The 22,373-nt window shown below is 44.9% G+C and overlaps 3 protein-coding genes across 3 annotated transcripts; 1 reads left to right on the top strand and 2 right to left on the bottom strand.

Annotated features, from left to right (window-relative positions):
• The first annotated feature begins 1,220 nt into the window (after positions 1–1,220).
• LOC124649501 (tetraspanin-18-like) lies at positions 1,221–3,648 on the top strand. Its single transcript, XM_047189121.1, has 6 exons — positions 1,221–1,528; positions 1,612–1,711; positions 1,813–1,893; positions 2,069–2,173; positions 2,354–2,548; positions 3,381–3,648. Exons 1-6 carry the CDS (start codon positions 1,332–1,334, stop codon positions 3,450–3,452), a joined length of 750 nt encoding a protein of 249 aa, XP_047045077.1. The 5' UTR covers positions 1,221–1,331; the 3' UTR covers positions 3,453–3,648.
• Positions 3,649–5,599: 1,951 nt separating this feature from the next.
• LOC124648280 (umecyanin-like) lies at positions 5,600–6,219 on the bottom strand. The gene is made up of 2 exons (XM_047188071.1): positions 6,039–6,219; positions 5,600–5,898 (listed from the first exon to the last, which is right to left on the bottom strand). The coding sequence occupies exons 1-2, from the start codon at positions 6,217–6,219 to the stop codon at positions 5,600–5,602; spliced, it is 480 nt and encodes a 159-aa protein (XP_047044027.1).
• Positions 6,220–7,247: 1,028 nt separating this feature from the next.
• On the bottom strand, positions 7,248–16,022 carry LOC124707072 (protein SUPPRESSOR OF PHYA-105 1-like). Its single transcript, XM_047238727.1, has 8 exons — positions 15,841–16,022; positions 13,435–15,760; positions 12,674–12,831; positions 11,408–12,260; positions 9,440–9,586; positions 8,743–9,060; positions 8,591–8,650; positions 7,248–8,085 (listed from the first exon to the last, which is right to left on the bottom strand). The coding sequence occupies exons 2-8, from the start codon at positions 15,571–15,573 to the stop codon at positions 7,894–7,896; spliced, it is 3,867 nt and encodes a 1,288-aa protein (XP_047094683.1). The 5' UTR covers positions 15,574–15,760; positions 15,841–16,022; the 3' UTR covers positions 7,248–7,893.
• Positions 16,023–22,373: the final 6,351 nt, after the last annotated feature.

Genomic DNA, 22,373 nt, shown 5'->3' with positions numbered 1-22,373 from the left:
GTACTATGGAGTTCATGGCGGTTGTTGCTAAGTGGGTATTTCAGAAACTAAGTTGGCTACACGATATATAAAAATGCATGGTAGTCAAACCAGCTAACAGTAGAGATAGAGCATGGAAGTTAAAAGCACACTTGTTATATTTAAACACACTATAATATAAGGCATTTCAAGTTAAAATTTCGTACATTTGTAAAATATACAGCATACCTACATCTAGGAAAATTCTAAAAATATCAATTTTTAAAATGCTATTTTTAGTTTTTTTTCAAAAACAAACTATATCTAGCTTGGTCTACAAAACGCCGCAATCTAATAAATGCAGAAAACAAAAGGAAATGCTTGGTCACGCCGTTGGCCACGGCCATTATCGGTGAAGGCGAATGCACCATGCTACATGTGTGGTTTTTTGTTGTGTCCCCGTGTGCAAGATATTGCAATGTTATTCTAGATGTATGCTATAGATAGTTCCTCTAATGTTGCCAATAATGTTGAATTTGTTGGGCATATATGTTGTATGTGTTGATTTGTTATGTTACAACAATGACACGTTTTACCAATGTTTTGTCCCAAACAAATGTGGATTTGTTGCATCCATTGTTGCTTTTTGGTACATTGGTTATCTAAAATATTACAACATTTTTGCTACATGACACAAGTTTTTACGCATAAACAATAAGATGTTGCAAGTCGATGTTGCATTTTTTAAATGTTGCATATTTAGAAAGATATTACGTTCAGGATTTTCTTCACCAATGAACGAATGTTTGCACCAATAATCAGTGCTTCCACAAGCATGCATGGTAGTCAAACCAGCTAACAGTAGACACCTAGCGCATTATAGATATGCATTTATCTTGAGAAAATTCTGAGTGGACTAAGAATTTAGCCAGACAGATGATGTCAATTTGCACACTTGCAACACACGGGTAAGTCATCAAAGTTGCAAACTCGTGTGCACCAGAAAGAATCTCACTTGCAGTTGAAAACCTATGTTGCAACTTATGGCTATCACGAATCATGTAATTTTACTACTACCAACTATGCTAATTTTCAGCCAACCCAGAATTAGTAAAACCGAAAATTTAACATCTTTTTTAGAGGGTGAAACGTTTAACCAACATGGGTAGTTGCAAAGGTAAGGCTACACGTAATACAGAGCATGGCCCACGTGTAGGTTGCCAGCTCACATTTGCTTTGGTTCGCCTCCAGCTGGCCGGACCCTCCCGAGTCAATCATTCATCCGTCCTCTTCCTTCCTTGCTCCTTCTCCTCTCCTCTCCAAAGAAACCAAATCCAAATCTTTTGGCTCGGCCGTCGATCAATCGACCGGCGATGGCTCGTGGCCGGTCCGGGAGGAACGGCGCCGGCGGCGGAGGTTGCGCGGGCTGCTTCCTTGGTTTCCTGCTCAAGTTCCTCGCCTTCCTCCAGGCCTTCGCCGCCGTCTCCGCCGTCCTCTACGGCGCCTGGATCGTCTCCCGCTGGGCGCGCCACCACGAGCTACACCTCGACCACCTCCTCCCCGACCTCTGGTACCTCCCGCCCCGCCCCTTCCTTACCTGCTTACCGCGGGTTGGACCTTGAGCTCTGTGCTAATTCGATTGCGCGCGTGCAGGTTCGCGTGCGCCGTCATGGCGGCCGGCCTCCTCTACTGCGCCATCCTCCTCGCCGGGTACATCGCCGCCGAGATCAGCAGCGGGTGCTGCCTCTGCTTCGTACGTCCACCTTCTTTTCCTTTTCACCACTGTTCCTCTCTTGCTTGCTTACACGCATCTTCCTCGTTTCACCACTCTAACTATTGATGATACCGATCCAGTACACCGTCTTGGCAATGGCGATGCTGCTGCTCGAGGCTTCCGTGGCCGGCCATCTCCTCCTCAACGAGCACTGGATGCAGGTGGGCAGAAGAACAACAAAACCTGGATTGGGTTCTCTTAATTGGGTGACCCCATTCTCTAGATAGATAGTTTCATTTTGTGCAACAAAACCTGGATTGGGTGACCCAACTCCCTGGATAGATAGTTTCATTTGGTACAACAATGAATCCTCTTGTTTATCTTTCTCCCTTGCAGGATCTGCCATATGACCGCACCGGAGAGCTCAACAACCTCGTCTCGTTCGTGCAGAACAACCTTGACCTCTGCAAATGGACTGCTCTTGCTACTCTCGCCACACAGGTTCCCTCCCATGCTTATTCTTGGTAAACCTGCACCGGGATTTTTCAGCGCAAACATCATCACTATAATGTGCTCGGCTTCAAGTTGGATGCTATATGGCCTTTCACAATATCCAATAACTAAGATAAACCAACTCACCCTGTCTGTCTCGAGGAGGATCTGATCCATTTACATGTATAGGCACTTTCTCTTCTCTTGGCGATGGTTCTACGAGCCATGGTTTCGACCTCGCGTGATGACTACGACAGTGACGAAGATTTTGTGGTCATAAGGAGGCCGCTTCTTGTAGCCCAAGGCGCTCCGTCCTATCTCCCAACCACCGCCGACCCTAGAGGTGTCCATCCTCAACTATGGAGCTCATCTATGAGGCAAAAGGTAACAATTCAATTTCTTGCTCTCTGATACTTTTCATTTTTTTGTTGCAAACTTTTATATCTCAAAACCCGCCGTTACTCATGAGTCATTACCCTCTTCTCAGCTGCTTCATATGTCCTGCAGCCATGATCCTATGTATCAACCATAATTATCTTGTACACCACTACATGGGTAGCACATGATTTTGAGCATAACTTGATTGTAGTACACGCCACAGTTCAGGCATTTCTGAACGAATGCCACTTTATTTTGTTTACTCCTCCGAGGCTTTAACTAAGCAAACAATTTGAAGAAAAAGGTGCTAACGTGGTGTTTTCAATGTTGAGTATGCATCATCATCATGTTGGATCATGTGTTAGCTTCAGGGTCAACTTATGACAAGTCATGGGAGGATGACAGATTAGTTGTTTGGCACAAATATTTACAGCCTGGAGTTTTAAACTGAATCATGTGTATTGAGTTGTCAAGACAAACTTCCCTGGATATTTTGCAAAGCGCCTTGTTTGGCAAAGTAAAGTAAAAATTGCACAAGCAAGTAGTGGTGATGTTGTTTTGCTGCAGCTATTCATCATTGCTTTAGAGTAAAAGCAGGTCTACATTGAATCAGCAATATACTTAAATGAAAATTATAGAGTGCTCAAGAATCATTTAATATAGCATGGAAGGTTATGATGATCTAACCTTATGCTAGTACGTTCCCCTGAGTTGGATATTGTTAATATGTTGGCAGTCTATTTTCAACCTGACATATATTGCATGAACTGAAGATAGCAATCTATTATTGAATGGAAGATGTGTAACTAACTAATCAGTATTCATTTGGCCCCTGCAGTACGGACTCAACTCCTCGAGCGGCTACACCTACAACACACTGGATCATCAAAACGCAGCACCACCGCAGTGAGAAGCTGCACCCTCCACAGATGATGTTGGAAGCACCTAACTAGTACATATATCTTGTAATATTCCATGGTGTAATGCATAGTATAGAGAGTGAGTGGTGTATTCATTCGATTGTACATACATAGTTGTCTCATGCATCTGTACTAAAGAACCGCCCAAACGAAGATAACCAGATACTGGAAATTGCGTGTATTGTATACCCATGTCCTGTCTGTCTGGATGGTGCTAGCTGTTTCTTGTGGCTGGGAGACGAGTGTTAGTGAGACAAGGGGAAAATATCTAGTGATATAACCCTCTAAATGATACCATGAACCCAGTCATTAAAATTCAAAAATCTGGAGCATGAGTTAGCAAAGGAGACCTACGATATGTTGTGTCATGGCAATACTATCTCAGCATGAGCAAACCTATTTGGAGATCATATGCCCCCATGAAGTGTAAAATCTTTTGCTGGCTAGTGATAAGGTATCGGTTCTGGACCTTGGATAGAAGGTCTAGACATGGACTGCAGCCTACAGGATCAACCAGATTCATGCTTTACATGTCTGCAGGATCAGGATACTGTGAAGCATATCCTAACCCAATGCACTTCTACCAGACATGTTTGGTTCAATTGCATGAGAAGAATGAACCTACAGACTCAGGTGCTGCAGCAAAACACCAACCTGGAGAGATGGTGGATGGAGAGATAAGGAAAAGAGTGAGGAATGTTTGATCTGTAGGATCGTCTAGGTGTAGATCTAAGCCGGGTAGGATGGAATACTGCGGGTCTGTGAGCATTTACCTTCTCCTGCAAGGAGGACGAATCCGTCGAAGTAGACATGGTGGCGATGGCGACGACGACGGCGTGAGGTCGAACGAGAGGGGTGGCGGCGGAGCTTCCCGTCGGCACTGTGCAGACCTAGATCGGTAGGTGTCTTGGTGGGGCGAGTGACACTCCGGTCAACCTCGTGATCTGTGCCACCGCCCCCACCACTGTATATATAGCACAGGCGACAGGGGCCCACCAACCAGATGCGGTTGGACGCCCCCGATCAGGGCGCGGACGAGGTCAAGGGTCCGAGTTCGAGCCGTTGGGCTCGGACGCGAGGAGATCATCCTAACAAGGAAGTGTGAGAGACAACGTTTTGGCACTCTCATAATCCTAACTGGTTGGACACTATGGAAACAGAGAAATGCAAGATTTTCGGTAATGTTCGCAGGTAACTTAACTCCGAGCCGAATTTACAAGGAGAGGAGGGAGTGGAGATCAAGCGCGAGAGTAGGCTTTAGGCGGAGTATGTGTGTGGGTGGAGTGAGTGTCACCGTGCTCTGATGTTTGCATCAGTTAGCAGGGTTCTTGTAAATTGTGTTTGCTTCTCCTTCTATGAGGACATGGCAAGCTTTGCACGTGTTTTCGAAAGAAAAAATCAAAAATCAAAAATTCTAAATTTTAGAAAAAGTAAAATTGTGACTGTTCATAGGATGCGTGATTACAATTCCTACAATTTTCAGAAGCAAATTTGAAACCCACACCAAGAATAAAAAAAAACATAATGTCAAAAAAGACAAAGCACAAATTGACAATTTGTCCTTTTCGTTTCTCTTTGTGTTTCAAATTTGGTCCTGAAAAATTTAGGGATTGTGAAAACACATCTTGCGAACACTAATATATTTTTTTCAAAAAAATTTAAAACCTTAAAATTTTGAATTTTGATAAATGGTATCATGCTAGTATCATTTAGCGGGTGGTAGACAAGTATTCCTGTAAAGGGTACCGCTAATTGAAGTACATGTCATAGTACAACGCCAGTGCGAGACCGTGTACAGACGATAGTAAAAGAATACAAGCTCGTTTCCTCGTAACTCGTAAGAATCACAATCTCCCAAACATAAACAGAGACCTCAAGAAATATGGAAACACAGTGAATAATTTTCTAGTATACATATAGCTGATACGGTGAAATGATACATACTAAAGCAAATCCGGCACACGGTGCCACACCTCATTCTGCTGTACATACACGGCAACTTTGTACGTACACCAAATCCGATCGATGTACGTACGAACGATCCAATTGCGCCGTGGCTTAGCGTCAGTAAAATATACCCAAGCCCAGATGGCTGTTAATTTGTGCCGCAAAAAATACATACATACATACAATTCTCCTATAGTTTCTTCTTTGCTGGCTGCGCCAACGACGCCGGCGGCGTTGGCACGGGCAACCCTGCTGGCGCCGCCACGGCTGGGGCCGCCACTGCTGGGGCGACATTGACGGCGACCTTCTGCCCTCCCTCGCAGTGCTTGCCGACGCCGCAGAAGTAGTAGCGCGGGCCGGGCTCGGTGAGCTTGATGATTGTGGGACCGAGCTGGTAGCGCATGGTGACGTTGTTCATGCTGCACGCGTCGAACAGCTCCTTGGTCGGCACCTGCACGATGTCGTACACCCCGCTCCGGTACAAGAACACTGCAACACACGAAACAAACAGTTGCAACAAAAAATAGATTGGACAGAATGGTTGGAAGGAACATATACATCCCCCCGTCTTGCATCTTGAGATGCACACATCAGATCGAAAATGGGAGACAGTCGAAATTGTAGCTTACTGAGCTTGTCGCCGACACGGATGTCCCGGGTGCGAGCCCAATCCGCGTAGTAGGTCTGGTTGGGGGCGATGGTCCACCCCTTGCCGGCGCCGACGATGTGGAACACGCCGGCGGACGAGCCGACCAGGGAGGCCACGACGACCGAGAGAAGCAAGAAGGAGAGGTGGGCCTTGCTCGCCATTGTTCTTGACGCGCCTACCTCGCTCTCTTCCTTTATTGATCCGGTTAATTAGCTTCTTCCTCCCTTGGCCTGAAGAGCGTCCTTCCCTTTCCTCCCTGCGTGGAAGAAAAGATTGTAATGGCGTTGTATGGAGGTGCTAGTTAGCTAGGAGGCCTTGTGGGGAACCCATGGCGAGCTGCCTATTATTATTACTGGTCCCTGTCTCTCTTCTCTAATATTGGCAAGTGTTTATGCATAGACGCTACAACCAAAAATGTGTGCGTACCTGTGCTAGTGCTATGTTTGGCTGGTTTGGTGGTTCAAAGAAGGCAATCTTGAGACAAAAAGACAGTCTGGTAATTGAAATATATACAATCAAAATCCCTTAACGAGGATTGGAGGGTAAATCTGGTGCCAGCAGCCGTGGTAATTCCAGCTTCAATAACGTATAGTTGTTACAATTAAAAAAACTCATGGTTAGACTTTGGGTCAGGTCGGCTGGTCTTCGGCAAGGCAACATAGTGTCAGACAGGGAACAAACCTTGAGGTAGGAGAGTTGATAGGGAGATGCATTGCATAATATTATGTTCCCGTCCATACGTGATGCAATTTATTCAGTGTACGCCTGGTACCTGAAAATGCAGTTAATTCAGTGCTCGTCTGATGTCCGAAAATTTCTCCGAGAGGGTACTGAACATTCTTTTCTCTGCTCTTTAGTTTGCATCCAGTCTGTCCCCGGCAAATGAACTATCGCTTCTTGCTTCACTGGCCTTATTAGATTCAGAAACGACAGCGGTGTGTGTCGTGGATATGATTTATTTAAAAATATTTGGACTTAATCCTACAAGGCCTAAGTCTGAAGAGGGTGTTAGTACAGTTTTCCTTCACATTAAATCGAGTATTTATCTATGAAAATCACGGCACCTATGATAGCAATACGTTTTCTGGCAGTTGTACGTAAATATTAGGAACAGGCAACCTTTGATTAATCTGAATTGCACGGCCGGAATCATCTTTCTTCTCTTCAACAACAACACATTTTTGCTATATATATACAGTAAGTAATATATTGCTCTAATTAAATAAGGGGAGTACAAAAAATTAGGCATAGACAGACTCTTCCTCGTTGCATCACTCACTCTCACACACATCAGATGCATGATTAGCTCCTTCGAACAACAATGTCTACCTTCAGCACACATCATGCTAGACTGTTAGTCACTGCACACCAAAACTGGGTTGGTCCCTGTGAGATATGGATCGCGCAGACTTATCATGTAAGGTTCTAGCTCAAAAGCACAACCAGTTCGAGGATATATATTACACGGCCCTTGGAGCCCCTAAATCTGTACAGACACCTAGCCCTAGGCCGTCCTTGAGATGCTGACTAGCAAGTACTATGTCAAAGCGGCTTCCTAACACAGTTTACCTTTCAGAATGGCCGAGGCCTTTCCTACCCCCTCCAGTTGCACACTTCACTGGTGGTGTCTCAAGCAAACAATACCGATAGTCGGCAGTTGCAGGTTGCTTGAACTGAACAACTGTGTGTTTTGACCGCTCTGATAGCTCGGCCTTATTTGTCCATTGACAAGGCAGAATGGTCGATAGGGAATATACAGTCACCGAAGCATCACCAAGACAGCATCACAACCGCAGCACCCAGATCTCATTCTGTAAATTTCTCTGACAGCTTGTTCAAACAAGCTCAAGAACTTTAATGCTCCCACTAGAGTTGGCAGCCACCACCATATTTGACCTCCCTCTCCAGCAGACACTCGACACAAATTGCTGGTTATCATCGTTTGTCTCTTGTCCAGTTATTGGGTCGATCGAACCAAACTTATGAGAAGTTATTGGCATGGGAAAGGTTTTGTAGTAAGAATATACCTGCAAACGAACACAAGTAAATGAGTTCTTGTACTGAAGGGTTTATTAATAGCACACTTCAATTAACCCGCTAGATATATATAGTTGTGAAATGAGTTTCAGATTTTTGAAGTAATTGCTGCATGAGATTTTCCACGTTAAACAATCAAGATAGCATAATCTAACCTCATCATCCCAAACAGAAAAATATACCATGACAGCATCGACACTAGAGGGTTTGATGATTAAGTAATTAGGTTGGGAAATGAGGGCTATAAAAGCGTGAAGTTGGCGGGAACAGTGTGGAGCGTGAGACCATGTTTTTTTATGTGGGAGAATAAGGTACATGGAAACTGCAAGAACAATGGAAAATTTACAACTTCATCAGGGCATCAAATTTGCTTAACAATGGCTGCTACAACAAAAGGTTTCCACCAAAGAGAACACAATAAGCTTAACATGTTTCGGTAAAGAAAGTTCAGTGCTAGCATGACAATAAAATATATGCATTCAATATAATACTCACTTCGTTGTTTTCAGAACCACACGTTATGTATCCATCATGAACAGATAATCCGACAAAATTCTGCAGGAGAAACTTAGTGAGGTTGATAATACACAAACTCGGAAAATGAGTTACAAAAGAAAGAAAGCAATAATTTAGCAAACATTTTATACCTTCTCATTGGTATGACCACTCAATGTCAGACTGCAAGCATTAGTAGATAAGCCACTGGGATTAGTCTGGTTGAGATCCCATATCTTCAAGGTGTTGTCAGTTGATGCAGATATAAGCGTTTCTGGATCCAAGAATCTTACATAGCTGACAGCTTTCCCATGTCCAGAAATGGTACACCAGGGGATCCTAGTATGCCTCAGATCATAACAGTATGTCTTGTAATCAGCTGAGCCAAAAGCTAACATGCGAGAGGAGTATGGAGAGAACTGTACGCAGCATACGTTGGCCACATTTCTTATTGTGTCGACGCAATTTTTCTGGTAACAGCAACAGGACGTAACTTGCATTAGAGAAAATGATAATATTATGGAATATGCAAAAAATAATATTTCAAAGAGCGAGAATGGTGTTTGTAATTGAAGGCATAGTGACTCTTGCTGCTTGGCAACGGTCAAACAAACAGATGTTAATAGCACTTTCTACTGTTCAAATTAATTTGGCTGGTTATTCTGAAAAGCAGGTCATCAAGGGTCTGGCAAAAAGAATGAGTCTTGGATCCAGCACAGCTGGCCCAACATGCATTTCTGAGCCATTAGGCAGCCCAGCCCAGTAAGGTCAATTTTTTAAATACTTACTCTAATTAAGACGATCCCGGTGAAAATGGAATAGAACAACTTATGTAGCTAAGTAACATACCTGGTTAATACTCCACACTTTCACACAACAGTCGTCACTCCCACTTGCCAATTTAGTTGGATCCACCTCTGAGAAACTCACAGACCAAGCTCTTTTCCGATGCTCGGTAAACTGTGTGAATCCTTGGCCAGTGCTTGCATCCCATAGCTGCATTTCACGGAGATAAAGTGATCATTAAACCAGTGGGAAAATAAAGTAAATAATGTCTGGTGCATTTCCAGGTAAGCATGCAAAAGAAATAATGACTCACCACACAACCAAAAGAAACAAATGAATATAACTGTGGGAAGCAACTAAAAATGGAAAATGTTTTAATGAGCACGAAAATTTTCTTTTATAGGAATGAGTACGTAGTGTTGGATGTTCATCAATACTGCTATCTTTTTCAGGACATGTACATAGATATACTATCGAAGAGCTGAAATCCGAACAATATTGTCCATTGTTTCCTGAACACCTAAAGCTTTCCGCGTGAAATTCAACACAAGGAAATGATATGCCTATCCTCAAACAGTAATCGCTTTGCTGTTTCCAAGCATAGCCTGAATGCTGAAGCTCACTGATTCAACTTTAAATTACTTCTCTACAATAATAGAATTGTCTATGATGTTCCTCACAAATCATAACCAATTAACCATAATGATAACAAAGAAACTAACCCAAACATAAAAGAAATAGGCATGACAGACAGCAAATTGTCTTGCCCACAACTAACATTATGAGGATACTAACGCAATGCCCGCGCGTTGCAGCGCATTTTTCTTTTATTAACATTGAAATTCCTTCCATATCTCTTCTCTCGGTATCGTGCCCCTTTTTAAAGAGGTAACCTCTCCACGTGTACACTTTCTCGATACTAATATATGGTAGATATACGATGACAACAGATAACACAAGATTTCATGGTCAATTTGCATGGCGTGAACCAACGGTGTAAATTCCCCAATCTTAGGATATGCATGCGCGCTCGGTACTCATCCATCTTTATCGGCAACGACAGCCAAAGCGCCCATGGATTCACCTCACCAACCTCTGCACACACACGTACACACGTCAATCGTACCTCTGTCCATGTCTTGCAAAGGGGCCCGTGATCTCCTTGGCTGTCACGGATGGAGAGTGGAGATGCAGTTAATCGATCTTTCTCTCGCTTGACCTCTCCCAAGATCTGGACGCGATTAGAGCTCATCAAAGAGGGCCGGGCACATAGGCTGCTAGCGGTAGTTCCCTGACAATACGGGGATTAGCTCCGCCCTGTTACTTGGGATGAGCAGCAGGGGGTCGAGGCCGTCGGCAAGCGAGCAGGTCGCAGCAGCCTCCAATACAGTCAACCACGAATATTCGTCAGCAGACGGCGAAGACTTGCTTGTCTTGGTCGATGGCCGCAACACAGGCCAGCGCCGACTTGCTTGCCTCCGTCGACACGGGCAAACCCTCCGCTTGGACGCCATCTAGGCTGGATAATCGACGTGGTCAGGCGCGTGTATAAGTAGAGATTGGGTCAGGCACGCCAGGGAATAGTACCACATTGCTAACACGACAGGAGGGAGCGCTCGCCGGAGGACGACGTACTTCCCTGGTTTTCTTGGTTTTCCTCAGATTTTCGTGGAAGTCGATCGAACGAAACGTTGCCACCATTTATTTATTTTTGACATACAGCGGCTTTTTCACGTACGGACACCACCGATTGCAAACTAATAGTAAAGATGATGCCAAAATCCATAGAACACTATCATAACAATCAGTACTATGCTAGATCCACAAGTACACAGCTGGTACTTAAGTAATAGCAGAAAACCAAATTATCCACGATATGCTGTAAAGCTAGGGAAAAGAAATGCAACGAAAATGAAGGAAATATGCCACGTTGGTCCTACAGATATGTTTTACTTAGAGATTAGGAAAAAAATCATGCGATGAGTATCTGGGCAAACATATAACGGCATAGCACATCCATTAGATACATACCTGAACAGTGCCATCATAGTCTGTTGATGCCAAGTAGTTCTTTATATAGTTGTTCCAAGAGACACAACTAAGCTTGGACTTACTAGGCATCTCTACTAAAGGATAATGAATGTCAACACGATCATTCAAAAGAGCATTGAATTCAAATATTTTGATTTTCTTTGAAACCCCAGCAGTAGCAAAATATTCTTCATCTCGGTCAAAACTCAAAGAGCAAATCACATTTGGCGAGCTAAGTATATCAGCGTTCTTCAAAATCCCTCGTACTTCAAACCTACTATGACGGGCATATTTGCATAGACCATCAAAAAAGCACCCAAGGCGGTCTGTTTGCCCATCCATAACATCGGTGTCACTGTGAAGTTGGGAGAAGTTTTCACGGACCCTCAAAGCATCATTATCAGGACGCTTAATTACATTAGTATCCGATGTGTCAATGGTGGACCTCATGGAGTAATATGCATTTTCAAGCTGCTCCAGATTCCTCATCACCCTCTCCTCGTATATGCTTGACCTGACTGATGGCGGTATCGCACCTGATAACAAGGCCCCTCCTCTCAAGGCATTTGATGAAGTGCCTGGCACATCATTAGAACTTGCCAGTACATCCATGTCCTCTAAAGTGAACCCCATCCTTAACGAGTGTCTTCTATCAGCCTCTACAATATCAGTTTGCAAGCTTGCAAGATCTGCTGATAACTTGGCAGCCTGCATCTCCTTTTCTTCTTTCAGTTGAGAAAGGAAATTCAGTAACAAACCAGATTCTGTGTCGTCCTCATTGACAGCAGCTGGTTCCTTATCTAACAACGACAAATCCCGACCCTCATTTATCAAGTCACATCCTTGAATATCCCTGGCAAAAAGAAGAAAAAATGCTGTTAAATATGAATTGACGTGGAACTATTTTCTCCAGTCTGCACGTGGTGAAGACTTGTTATATACTTATATTAGACACGAAACAAATTAACAAAAAACTCAAGTCACTGTACAATTATATGAAAATATCTCTAGGAATTAGAGTTAGAGGAACAGCTGCCCTACAGCTACAGATACATTTATGAGACCAGAAGCAAACAAAGGCAATGCATGTACAATGAATAGTCAGTTCTCATCATATATTGAAATAACCATGTCCTGGGAGCTCTTCCTTTAACTTGAATGTAACTTTAATCATTCATCAGAACGGTACTCAACGAGCATTTGACTGTATCCAATTAATCAGTTAGTAAAAGCCTTTTAAAGTTGAGTAGAGATAGAATTGCTCACTTTGCCTTAGGTCGAGAACAAGGATCCGGATGCACTAGCCAAAGGCAGAAGCCAGCCTCTCTGGGACTTTCTGAAAGAAAACTTGGAGGCAGGATCCGATGGCGAAGATCTGACATTGCAGCACAATGCTGCTCCCATGTCTCACAGCAGCAAAACAGCTGTTAAAAGAATTAACTCATTCAATACCTTAACTGTCTGAACATAGAACATATGGAATTACATGCAAACAAGAATAGCTACTAGTGGAATATGCTGTAGCACTAAGATGCCATACAAGGTGATCATGGTTAACAAGGATAGTGATATGCCTTTTCATACAGCCTAGATAAGCAGGTAATAATAGAATATTCAAACAAAAAATTATTCCATGGTCTCAAACACAATTGCACAATTCAACTAGATATATGTCGAACTTGCAGTAAATATTATAATCTAGCAACAGATGCTTCCAGCAATCAGATTGCTGCTGAACAACAGAAAACAGCAGACCAGCCGGACATGCTGTCTAATAAGCAGGAAACACTATGATATGCTAGTGTGAAAATGTTGAAACCTCATAAGTAGATTCTATAATTAAAACCACATGGATTAAATAGAACGCTAGAGTAAAACCGTCCAGAAAATGACTTCTTGAGGTGCAAACAAATACTATTCATACTGTCACTTCACTTCTATGAGCATTCGAAGCGTTTAAAATTCAGAGACCCCTTACAAATCCTATTACAGCCTTTCAGGAAATGTTGTGAAAGTAACCAACATACCTCAAATAGAAGAACCCCAAGGCTGTAGATGTTGGATGGGAATGTGCCTTTCAATTGACTGAGCTCTTCTGGGCTTCTGTACCAGCTATCTTCCAGCACCCTCGGTTCAACTACTGATTCTTGGTTGCCGTAATTAGATGAACGCTGGGCATAAGATGCATTACTGCCATAGTAAGGTTCGCCAAACTTAAAACGTCCTCTGGCAGTGCAACTAGAATTTCCCTGTCCTGAAGCACCTAAATCAGCGCCTTCACGTTGGTTGCCCCCTCTGTGGTCAGTCCGGAAGGCATGTATCGGTCGCCTGATGGCAACAGAACCTTGTTCACCGACCTTCTGATACTTTAGGATTGAATTTCCATTGCCATTAGATTCTTGCAGCGCAGTTTTCTGATCTAAGAACCGTTTTCTGTTAAAAACCTCATCTGCGGCCATTTCCGGTTTGGCTGGGGCTGATAAATCTTGTGTAGTATAAGAACCAGTATATTTTACTTGGTTTGGAGATGTGACTATAAAATACGATGGCCGTAAATGCTGTAAGGTTAAACCCTGTGCATGAGATTTGTCTACATGATCAAGGATCTGCTTAAACAAATGCATTTTCTCAAATTTGCTCATCGCTTGGCGTGCAGGCTTAATTAGTTCCCTCAGGCTGGTTCCCTCATGCTGAGATTCGGTAACATTTCCGGCAGCGTTGAAAAATGTACCGTCCAATCTGGTGACAGGGTCGTGCGTTGAGATAGGAATCTTAGGAATAGGGGCCCTGAGTCTTGCGCTAGCTTGAAGCTGCATGTCCTCGCGTGCAGCTTGGTGGGAAACCCCTTTACCCTTGAATCCATTCTTAAGCGGGGAACCCTGAAGCCCAGATGAGGGTGTTGCAGTCTTGCTCCTCATCTGATCAATAATTCTATTAGAGAAGCTACTCATCTTCATACCGTTCTCCCTTTCAGTCCGCTGTTGCTCACCTTGATTCTGCCATGAGGACAGGATATGCTGCTGCTGTTGCTCGCCTTGATTCGGCCGTGAGGACAGCATATGCTGCTGTTGCTCGCTTTGATTTGGCCGTGAAGACAGGATATGCTGCTGCTGGTCGCCTTGATTCGGCCGTGAGGAGAGGACATGCTGCTGCTGCTGCTCGCCTTGATTCGGCCGTGAGGAGAGGATATGCTGCTGCTGCTGCTCGCTTTGATTGGGTCGTGACGACAGGATATGCTGCTGCTGCTGCTCGCTTTGATTGTGCCGTGACGACAGAATATGCTGCTGCTGCTGCTCGCTTTGATTGTGCCGTGACGACAGAATATGCTGCTGCTGCTGCTCGCTTTGATTGTGCCGTGACGACAGGATATGCTGCTGCTGCTGCTCGCTTTGATTGGGCCGCGAGGACAGAATGTGCTGCTGCTGCTGACTACCAAATGACATATTGAAGTCTGTACTAGTCGCATTTTCGGCGCGGCTGAACGGCATTTCCTTGGCAGAAGAGGCATCAAAGTTGAGAGAGATCTTATTGTTGCCGAGGTTCACCGCCAAATTCTCCCTGCTAACCACATCGCCATTCCTCAAGTTTGCAGTGTCGCCACGATTCACAGCAAAGTTCTCCCTGCCAACCAGATCACCATTCCTCATGTTTGCAACGTCGCCGCGACTCGCTGCTAAGTTCTCCCTAGCAGTGTCGCCACGGCTCGCTGCTAATAATGCCTCCCTGCTAGCCGCATCCCCAGTCCTCCAGGCCATCCTTGTGAAGTTGCCCCACAGGCCCCTCATGACCGCCGGCCTCTCCCCGCCGCCGGAGCTCCCGGCAGCGGAGGCCTCGGGCTGGGCTTCCGAACTGATGCAGTTCCTGACGGTGAGCTCCTCCACCCTCTCGTCGGCGCCGCTGTCGAGGCACCGCTGCTGCTGGGTGACGCTGTCGGCGGGCCGCGAGACGGAGTTGGACAGGGCGACGCCCCTAGCCCCGTCCGTGGTGGTGCCGGCCTCGGAGTTGAAGAAGGAGAAGTGCTCGGACCAGTCGAGCTCGCGGGTTAGAGGGAGCGGCGTGGCCGGCATCTCCAGCGCCTCGCTCCCCGACGGCTGCGGCGGCACGGGCTTAATCTGCGCATCCCCCACCCCGCCGCCGCCCACCTCCGCCGCCGTTGTCCCTTCCATGCCTGAAACCTACGCCGAGGAAACTAGCCGGTGGCCGTGGATTAAGATCACGCCGCACCGGAGCATTCCCCTCCGAGAACTAGTGCTGTTCCTCTACCGGATTCAGTGGCTGGCAACCACGCCGCTGGGCGCGCACCCAGGAATCCCGGCCGCGAGGGAGAGGGGACCACGGCCCCGCGCGGAGTACCTGCAGGCCAGAAGCGGGATATTAGGATTGGTCGGCCCGGAACATCCGTACCAAATCACGGACGGCAGACCAGAACGAACCGCGGGCGGAGTAAATAGGCGGCGGTGCCGCCGGCGGTGGGAGGTTTCCCGAAAGGGAAAGGCGCCTAGGTTTCGTTTAGCGCTCGCCGGGAGGGTGTGGAGGAGAGAGAGGAGGGAGCAGGGTGAGGTAGACAAGGAGACGAGACGAGGAGGAAGAAGCGGTGCGGTGGGGTGGGGTAGGGCAAGCAAGGCAAGGGTGTGGGGAAGAAAAAATGACGCGAAATTCGCGTGGCTGCTTTATCTCCTCGCCTCGCCCACTTTATTAGTCATTTTTATGTGCTGGGCGATCAGCAACGCTGGCCTCTCGTTCCGTCGGGGCTCGAATCCTGCGGTTCTCTTCCGTTCTGTGGGCAGTTTTGTCTCCAATCCTCGTGTGGTCGCGGGCGGCTCGCTTGCTCGGTGGAGGCGAGGACGACGACGCGGCGGTGGCGGTGCTGTGGTGCAGCCGTGCACGCGCTCGTCGGGGGCTGTCCGGCTGTGCACTGTTTCTAGGTATCTACTTTGACTAGTTGTTGCGTTTCTTTTTTTACAAAATAATATATTTGAGACTTGAAAAGATCCGTATCTAGAACAAAGTTTTTCAATGCTCACAACATAGGGAGAAAACCATCCACCTGAATTGTATTCAAAAAGCTTATCCCTAAAAGGCTCATCTCACAAGTACCTGCAAATTATCGTCCTATCAGTCTATGCATTACAAATAGACTCAAGCCTCTTCTCACTAACTATATCCACCCTTCGCAACAAGCTTTCACAGAGAGAAGCGGAATAAGTGATCAAATTATAGTAGCTCACTCACTCTTTTCAATTAGCCTCCTCGAAGGACAAGGGTTTCATGCTCAAAAATAGATCTTGCAAAAGCTTTCGACAGACTTGAATGGAGTTTCATTATATCGGCTCTCGTACGTAAAGGGTTGCATGGTCATTTCATAAATCTTATCCGTTCCTGTATTTCCACGCCTTCCTTTTCTGGTATCATCAATGGTAGGGCATATGCAAACTTTGTCGGTACCCGCGGAATTCGACAAGGATGCCCCTATCACCCTATCTTTTTGTTTTGTCCATAAATGAATTGTCCTTGCTACTTCAACGGGCTCTTACGAATATTGCTGCTCTCGCAGGTATCGGGCTTGGACCAAATTACCCCCTATCAATTCTCTCATTTTTGCATATGATCTTCTTATCTGTGGAGAAGCAACGACAATGGAAGCTCAACATATTATATAGGAGATCACTCATTCTTTTCAATTGCCATCCCGGAAGGACGAGTCTTTCATGTTTAAAATTGACCTTGCAAAAGGTTTTGATAGACTTGAATGGAGTTTCGTAGTGTCGGCCCTGGCACGTAAAGGGTTGCATGGTCATTTCATCAAGCTTGTTCGTTTCTGTATTTCCACGCCTTCCTTTTCTGTTGTCATCAATAAATGGGCAGGCATATGCAAGCTTTGTCGGTACCCGTTGAATTCGACAAGGGTGTACCCTATCCCCATACCTTTTTGTGCTAGCTATAAATGAGGTGTCCTTGCTTCTTCAGCAGGCTCTTACAGACGCTGCTCTCGGCTTGGACCAAATTGCCCTCCAATCCATTCTCTCCTTCTTGCACATGATCTTCTTATGTGTGCAGAAGCAACAATAATAGAAGCTCGGCACATTAAACAAACTTTGCAAGTTGACACTCACACTCAAGAACAAATCAGAAATATTTTCTCGGTGCCTCTCATAGATGAAATCTTTGTCCACCCTCCCATTCCATCGGCGAAGAACGGAACAGAAGCCTACAACTTTATCCTAGGTAGGTTTAAATCAAAGCTTTCCACTTATAGGGAAAATTCCCTTTCCCATGCTGCTCGCCTTGAACTTATCAAATCAGTATTTTCCTCGATCCCTGTTTACTACATGTCTAACATTATCTTTTCGAAAAAGTTCCTACCAAAAATTACATCTATCATCGGGAACTTCTGGTGGACAGGGGATAACATGGACCACACAAGCAAGCCTCTATACTTAGCAGCTTGGAAAAGCATTTGCGCGCCAAAAGAAAGAAGGAGACCTATGAATTCGAAATTTGGCAGCCGTTAAACCATGGGCTCATTCTTGCTTCTGCCTGGAGGATAGCGGACCGGCCCAATAGTTAGTTACCCCGAATCCTCAAATCCAAGTACTTCCTGCACACTACTATCTGGAGGCCTAACCCAACAAGCCAAAATCAGCTTCTTGGACATCCATTCTCAAAGTTTTCCATTTACTCCAGGAAAATTTGTTCTACCAAATTTCCCAAGGAAATGTCTCAATCTGGAGCTCCTCTTGGTGCACTTCTTGGAAGAACATCCATGATGACCTTATTATCCAGGCTGATGGTTAAACCAGTATATTCTCAAATCCAAGTAAATAAGTCGGTGATGCCGCCTAGGTTTCCTTTCGCGCTCGCAGCGAGCATGTGGAGGAGACAGAGGGAGAGGGAGGGGGAGCAGTAGAGGTCAGGTGGAGAGAGAGGGCGAGACGAGGAGGAAGAAGCGATGCGGTGGGGTAGGGCAACGGCAAGGGTGTGGGGAAGAAAAAAATAAAAAGGAAGGAAATTTGCGTGGCTGCTTTATCTCCTCGCCCACTTTTTTCTTCTTCTGTATACGATTACTGCTCGGCGATCATGAACCCTTCTGGCCTCTCGTTCCATCGGGGGCTTGAATCCTGCGGTTCTGTGGGCAATTTTGTCTCGCCGCCTCATGTGGTTGCATGCGGTTCTGCTTTGCTTGCTCGCTCGGTGGAGGCGACGATGACGCGGCGGCGACGGTGGTGTGGTGCAGGCGTGCACGCGGTCCTCGTGGGCTTTTTTCTACGTATAGTTTGACTACTAGTTGTTGCGTTTTTTTAACAAATCCGTTCGACTTTGGTGTTGTATTTGAAACATGAAAAAATCCATATCCATAACTGGCGGCTTTAACGTCGTATTCTATTTAGCTACTTGGGATTGGATCGATGACGATGTCCATGCCATAGTTCACAATTTCTTCATTACTCTGATCCGTCTGTGTAGTGTCATCTACAAAACCATTACCAAATGGGTCGCAAATAGACTGAAGCCCCATCTCCAGACTATGTCCACCCATCTCAACAAGCTTTCATAGAGGGAAGGAGAATTAGTGACAACATTAATTAGAGTATCATAGGAGACCACTCATTATTTTCAATTGTCATCCTGGAAGGACAGGGCTTTCATGCTTAAAATTGACCTTGCAAAAGCTTTTGAAGGACATGAATGGAGTTTCGTAGTGTCGGCCCTGGCACGTAAAGGCCTGCATGGTTGTTTCACCGGATTTATCCATTTATTCATGCATCCCCGCGCCTTCATTTTCTGTTGTCACCAATGGGCAGGCATACACAAGCTTTGTCGGTACCCATGGAATTCGACAAGGATGTCATCCCCATACCTTTTTGTGCTTCCTATAAATGAGTTGTCCTTGCTTCTTCAGCAAGCTCTTACATACACTGCCCTCGCAGGTATCAGGCTTGGACCGAATTACCCTCCAATCCATTCTCTCCTTTTTGCAGATGATATCCTTATCTGTGGAGAAGCAACAACAATGGAAGCTCAGCGCATTGAACAAATTATGCAAAACTTTCGTACCCGCTCAGGTCGGCTTCCAAATTGGTCGAAATCTGGAATAGTTTTCAGCAAAGCAGTTGACACTCACACTCAAGAGCAAATCAGAAATATTTTCCCGGTACCTCTCGTAGATGAAACATTTGTCAACCCTCTCATTCTGTCGGCGAAGAACGGAACGGAAGCCTACAACTTTATCATGGGTAGGTTCAAATCAAAGCTTTCCACTTATAAGGCAAATTCCCTTTCCCATGTTGCCCGCCTTTAACTCATCAAATCAGTCATTTCCTCAATCCATGTTTACTACATGTCTAACATTATCTTTTAAAAAGAAGTTCCTAGCAAAAATTACATCTATCATCAGGGGTGGGCAGGGGTTAACATGGTCCTACCAGGGTCAACTTTAGTCAATCTAACATCCTTTCCCCTTCAATACAAAATAAATTTCAAAGAAGATATATGATTAAAGTACAAACTGCACATACAATATATCGATGCTAAACTAGTGTAACAAAAACGATGATATGCGACAAGTTGATGCCTCAGTTTTATTTGAGCGAGTAGGTTTATGCCTCATTCACATTTTTAATTATGATAGAAGAGCTTAGTTATCATAGAAGATATTAAAAAAAGACGAGTCTTCATTGCTACTTGCTAAAGCATGGGTAAGGTAATGTAGAGAATTAAACCAAGGTTAGTACAACAGATTGTAGGAAAGCATACTACTCTACCATTTATCGTGACATGAATTAAAGGGGTGGCTTGTAACTCTACTTAGGAGAGTGGGAGAACATATGCAACAATACCGCAAGAAAAGTTAAAAAAAGATAAGATAAAAGGACTGAGCTTGATGTACTACGCAACTTAGGATAAAATGGATTTGCTTTCCTCTAAGAAAAGTTTGGCTCCTGGTTACATGTTTTGAGTGCACGATCTTTCTATTGATATCATCAAATCCAAGAAACCTGGCAAGACCATGGATCATGTCGCAAATAGAAAGATTATATTCTGGTTTTGAACTCACGTATAGTGTAACAAATATCACATAAATCTCGAAAATTTAATTCGGCTCCCGGGTACTTATGCTCCCTCTACCAAAAATCATATTTTTAAGTGTCAAAAAAATTTGACAAAAAATTCTACATGTACAGCTCCATAATATATGTGTGTTCGTCAAGTTTTCACAAAAAACAATATTTTTGTGATCTATGTAAAAAAGAGAAAAATTATCTTGTGAAAAGCATTATTTTTAGCACTGCATTTTTTCTTTTTTCACACGTCACGTGGTAAGTTGATTTTTTATGAAACGACTTTGTGAGCGTGTAACATGTGAAGACATATAAATTTTTTGTTTCAATTTTTTGAAATTCGAAACGTGCGTAACTTGCATTTCAAAATAGAGGAAGCATATGCTCCCATGTTCTAAAACACCACTCCCATAAATCCTTTCAATATAATGTATTTCATCATGTATTGATTAATCATGATGATTCACTCACTCTGGAAGCATTTTCGTATCCCTGCTATCATCTATATATTGACCGTGAATGTACCTATAGTCCACACACGTGTTTTAATACACACACAAAATAGTAGAATTAATGCGCAAATTGGAATTATGGAGAAATGATATTGACATCCAAGAATATGTCTGAACTGCAGTATAGACCGAACAACACATGAATATGATTCCACATAGCCTAGTGATTTTTCAAAAAAAATTTGTTTTCCACAGGAGAGCGCAAGGTGTATTAGATAGAAGACTACATGAAAACATAAACTTAACTAGTACTACAGTATTAGATGTAGAAGTACACAGTGACGGTCGGAAGCTTCCCAAGCAAGGTCAAGATATTCATGTGGCGTTCCCTTCACGGTATTTTACCTCTGAAATCTATCCTTTATAATCGTCATATTGGTACAGCAGGAGGTTCTCCAATCTGTAACCAAGGCCCAGAGGATATTAATCATCTTTTATTTCAATGTGAGGCGGCAAAAGGAATTTGGGAGAGTTTGGGGATTCTGGAGCTGATCATGCAGACGGTTCATATTGATCGGTCAGGATCTGTGGTTTTAGAAGAGTTGCTTCGGCGGCACGACAATACAATTGAAGGTATCAGTATTGGGCTGAAAGAGATCATCTCGGTTACTCTGCTGGTATCTTTGGTGGATTAGGCGCCGTCGGACTCATGATGAACCGGTGCCTCCTATCCACAGGTGTAGAATGTCTATCCTAACCATTGCAGCTAATTCAAAGAAGGAATCAACAACTGACGGAGCTAGAGCAGAAATGAGATGGAGCAGACCAAAGCCACGGTATCTAAAAGTATAATAGATGCCACCCCATGGGGGATTCACAGCGACCTGAGAATGTGCACCGTCCGATTTTTACACAGACTGGCCCAAAATCGATCTAAACCGTTCGTTGCTGGCAGCACAGCAGCTTACCTCGTCAATCCTTGACGCTAGTGAAATCCATGCGATGGCAAACATCTACCCGCGTTTGGCTTACGTTTGGGTCCTACGGTCGGTCGGGCCCCCGCATCAGTCGCTGTGGGTTGTTCCTAGGTAGCGTTGGTCTCGCCCCGGCCGTCCAAAATATCTCTGGGTAGATAGGGGTACTTTCGACCTTTCAGTGATGGTATAAAACGCGAATCCCACGCTAGGAAACCCTAGCCGCCGGCTGCCAATCCGCTCGCGAGTCGCCCCGCTCCTGCCCCTCCCCTTCCTCGCACGTTCTTCTCCTCCCTCTCTCCTCTGTCTCCCTGGTGCTCAGCAGGAGGAGGACGAGGCGCCGCCGTATGTCGTCGTCCTCCCGATCTCAGCGCCATTCTCCTCACCCAATCGCTGGTGTCCCTCACCTGGGAGCTTGGTCTCCGACGAGCACGAGAAGAGGAGGCCGCTGCTGCTCGCCCGCAGCTCGGTCTTCGACGAG

The sequence above is a fragment of the Lolium rigidum genome, chromosome 4, assembly GCF_022539505.1.
Source record: "Lolium rigidum isolate FL_2022 chromosome 4, APGP_CSIRO_Lrig_0.1, whole genome shotgun sequence".
NCBI lineage: Eukaryota > Viridiplantae > Streptophyta > Magnoliopsida > Poales > Poaceae > Lolium > Lolium rigidum.
The sequence above is the reverse complement of the archived record's forward strand: the minus strand, read 5'-3'. Positions and strand labels throughout refer to the sequence as shown.

Excerpts from the sequence above, each read along its gene's own strand:
- LOC124649501 (XM_047189121.1), top strand. The coding sequence starts at position 1,332 with ATGGCTCGTGGCCGGTCCGGGAGGAACGGCGCCGGCGGCGGAGGTTGC. Across the intron at positions 1,529-1,611 it reads CACCTCCTCCCCGACCTCTG|GTTCGCGTGCGCCGTCATGG; the intron begins GTACCTCCCGCC and ends GCGCGCGTGCAG. Across the intron at positions 1,712-1,812 it reads GCGGGTGCTGCCTCTGCTTC|TACACCGTCTTGGCAATGGC; the intron begins GTACGTCCACCT and ends ATACCGATCCAG.
- LOC124648280 (XM_047188071.1), bottom strand. The coding sequence starts at position 6,219 with ATGGCGAGCAAGGCCCACCTCTCCTTCTTGCTTCTCTCGGTCGTCGTG. Across the intron at positions 5,899-6,038 it reads CCGTGTCGGCGACAAGCTCA|TGTTCTTGTACCGGAGCGGG; the intron begins GTAAGCTACAAT and ends CGTGTGTTGCAG.
- LOC124707072 (XM_047238727.1), bottom strand. The coding sequence starts at position 15,573 with ATGGAAGGGACAACGGCGGCGGAGGTGGGCGGCGGCGGGGTGGGGGAT. Across the intron at positions 12,261-12,673 it reads TGTTCTCGACCTAAGGCAAA|GGATATTCAAGGATGTGACT; the intron begins GTGAGCAATTCT and ends TCTTTTTGCCAG. Across the intron at positions 9,587-11,407 it reads ACTATGATGGCACTGTTCAG|CTATGGGATGCAAGCACTGG; the intron begins GTATGTATCTAA and ends CGTGAAATGCAG.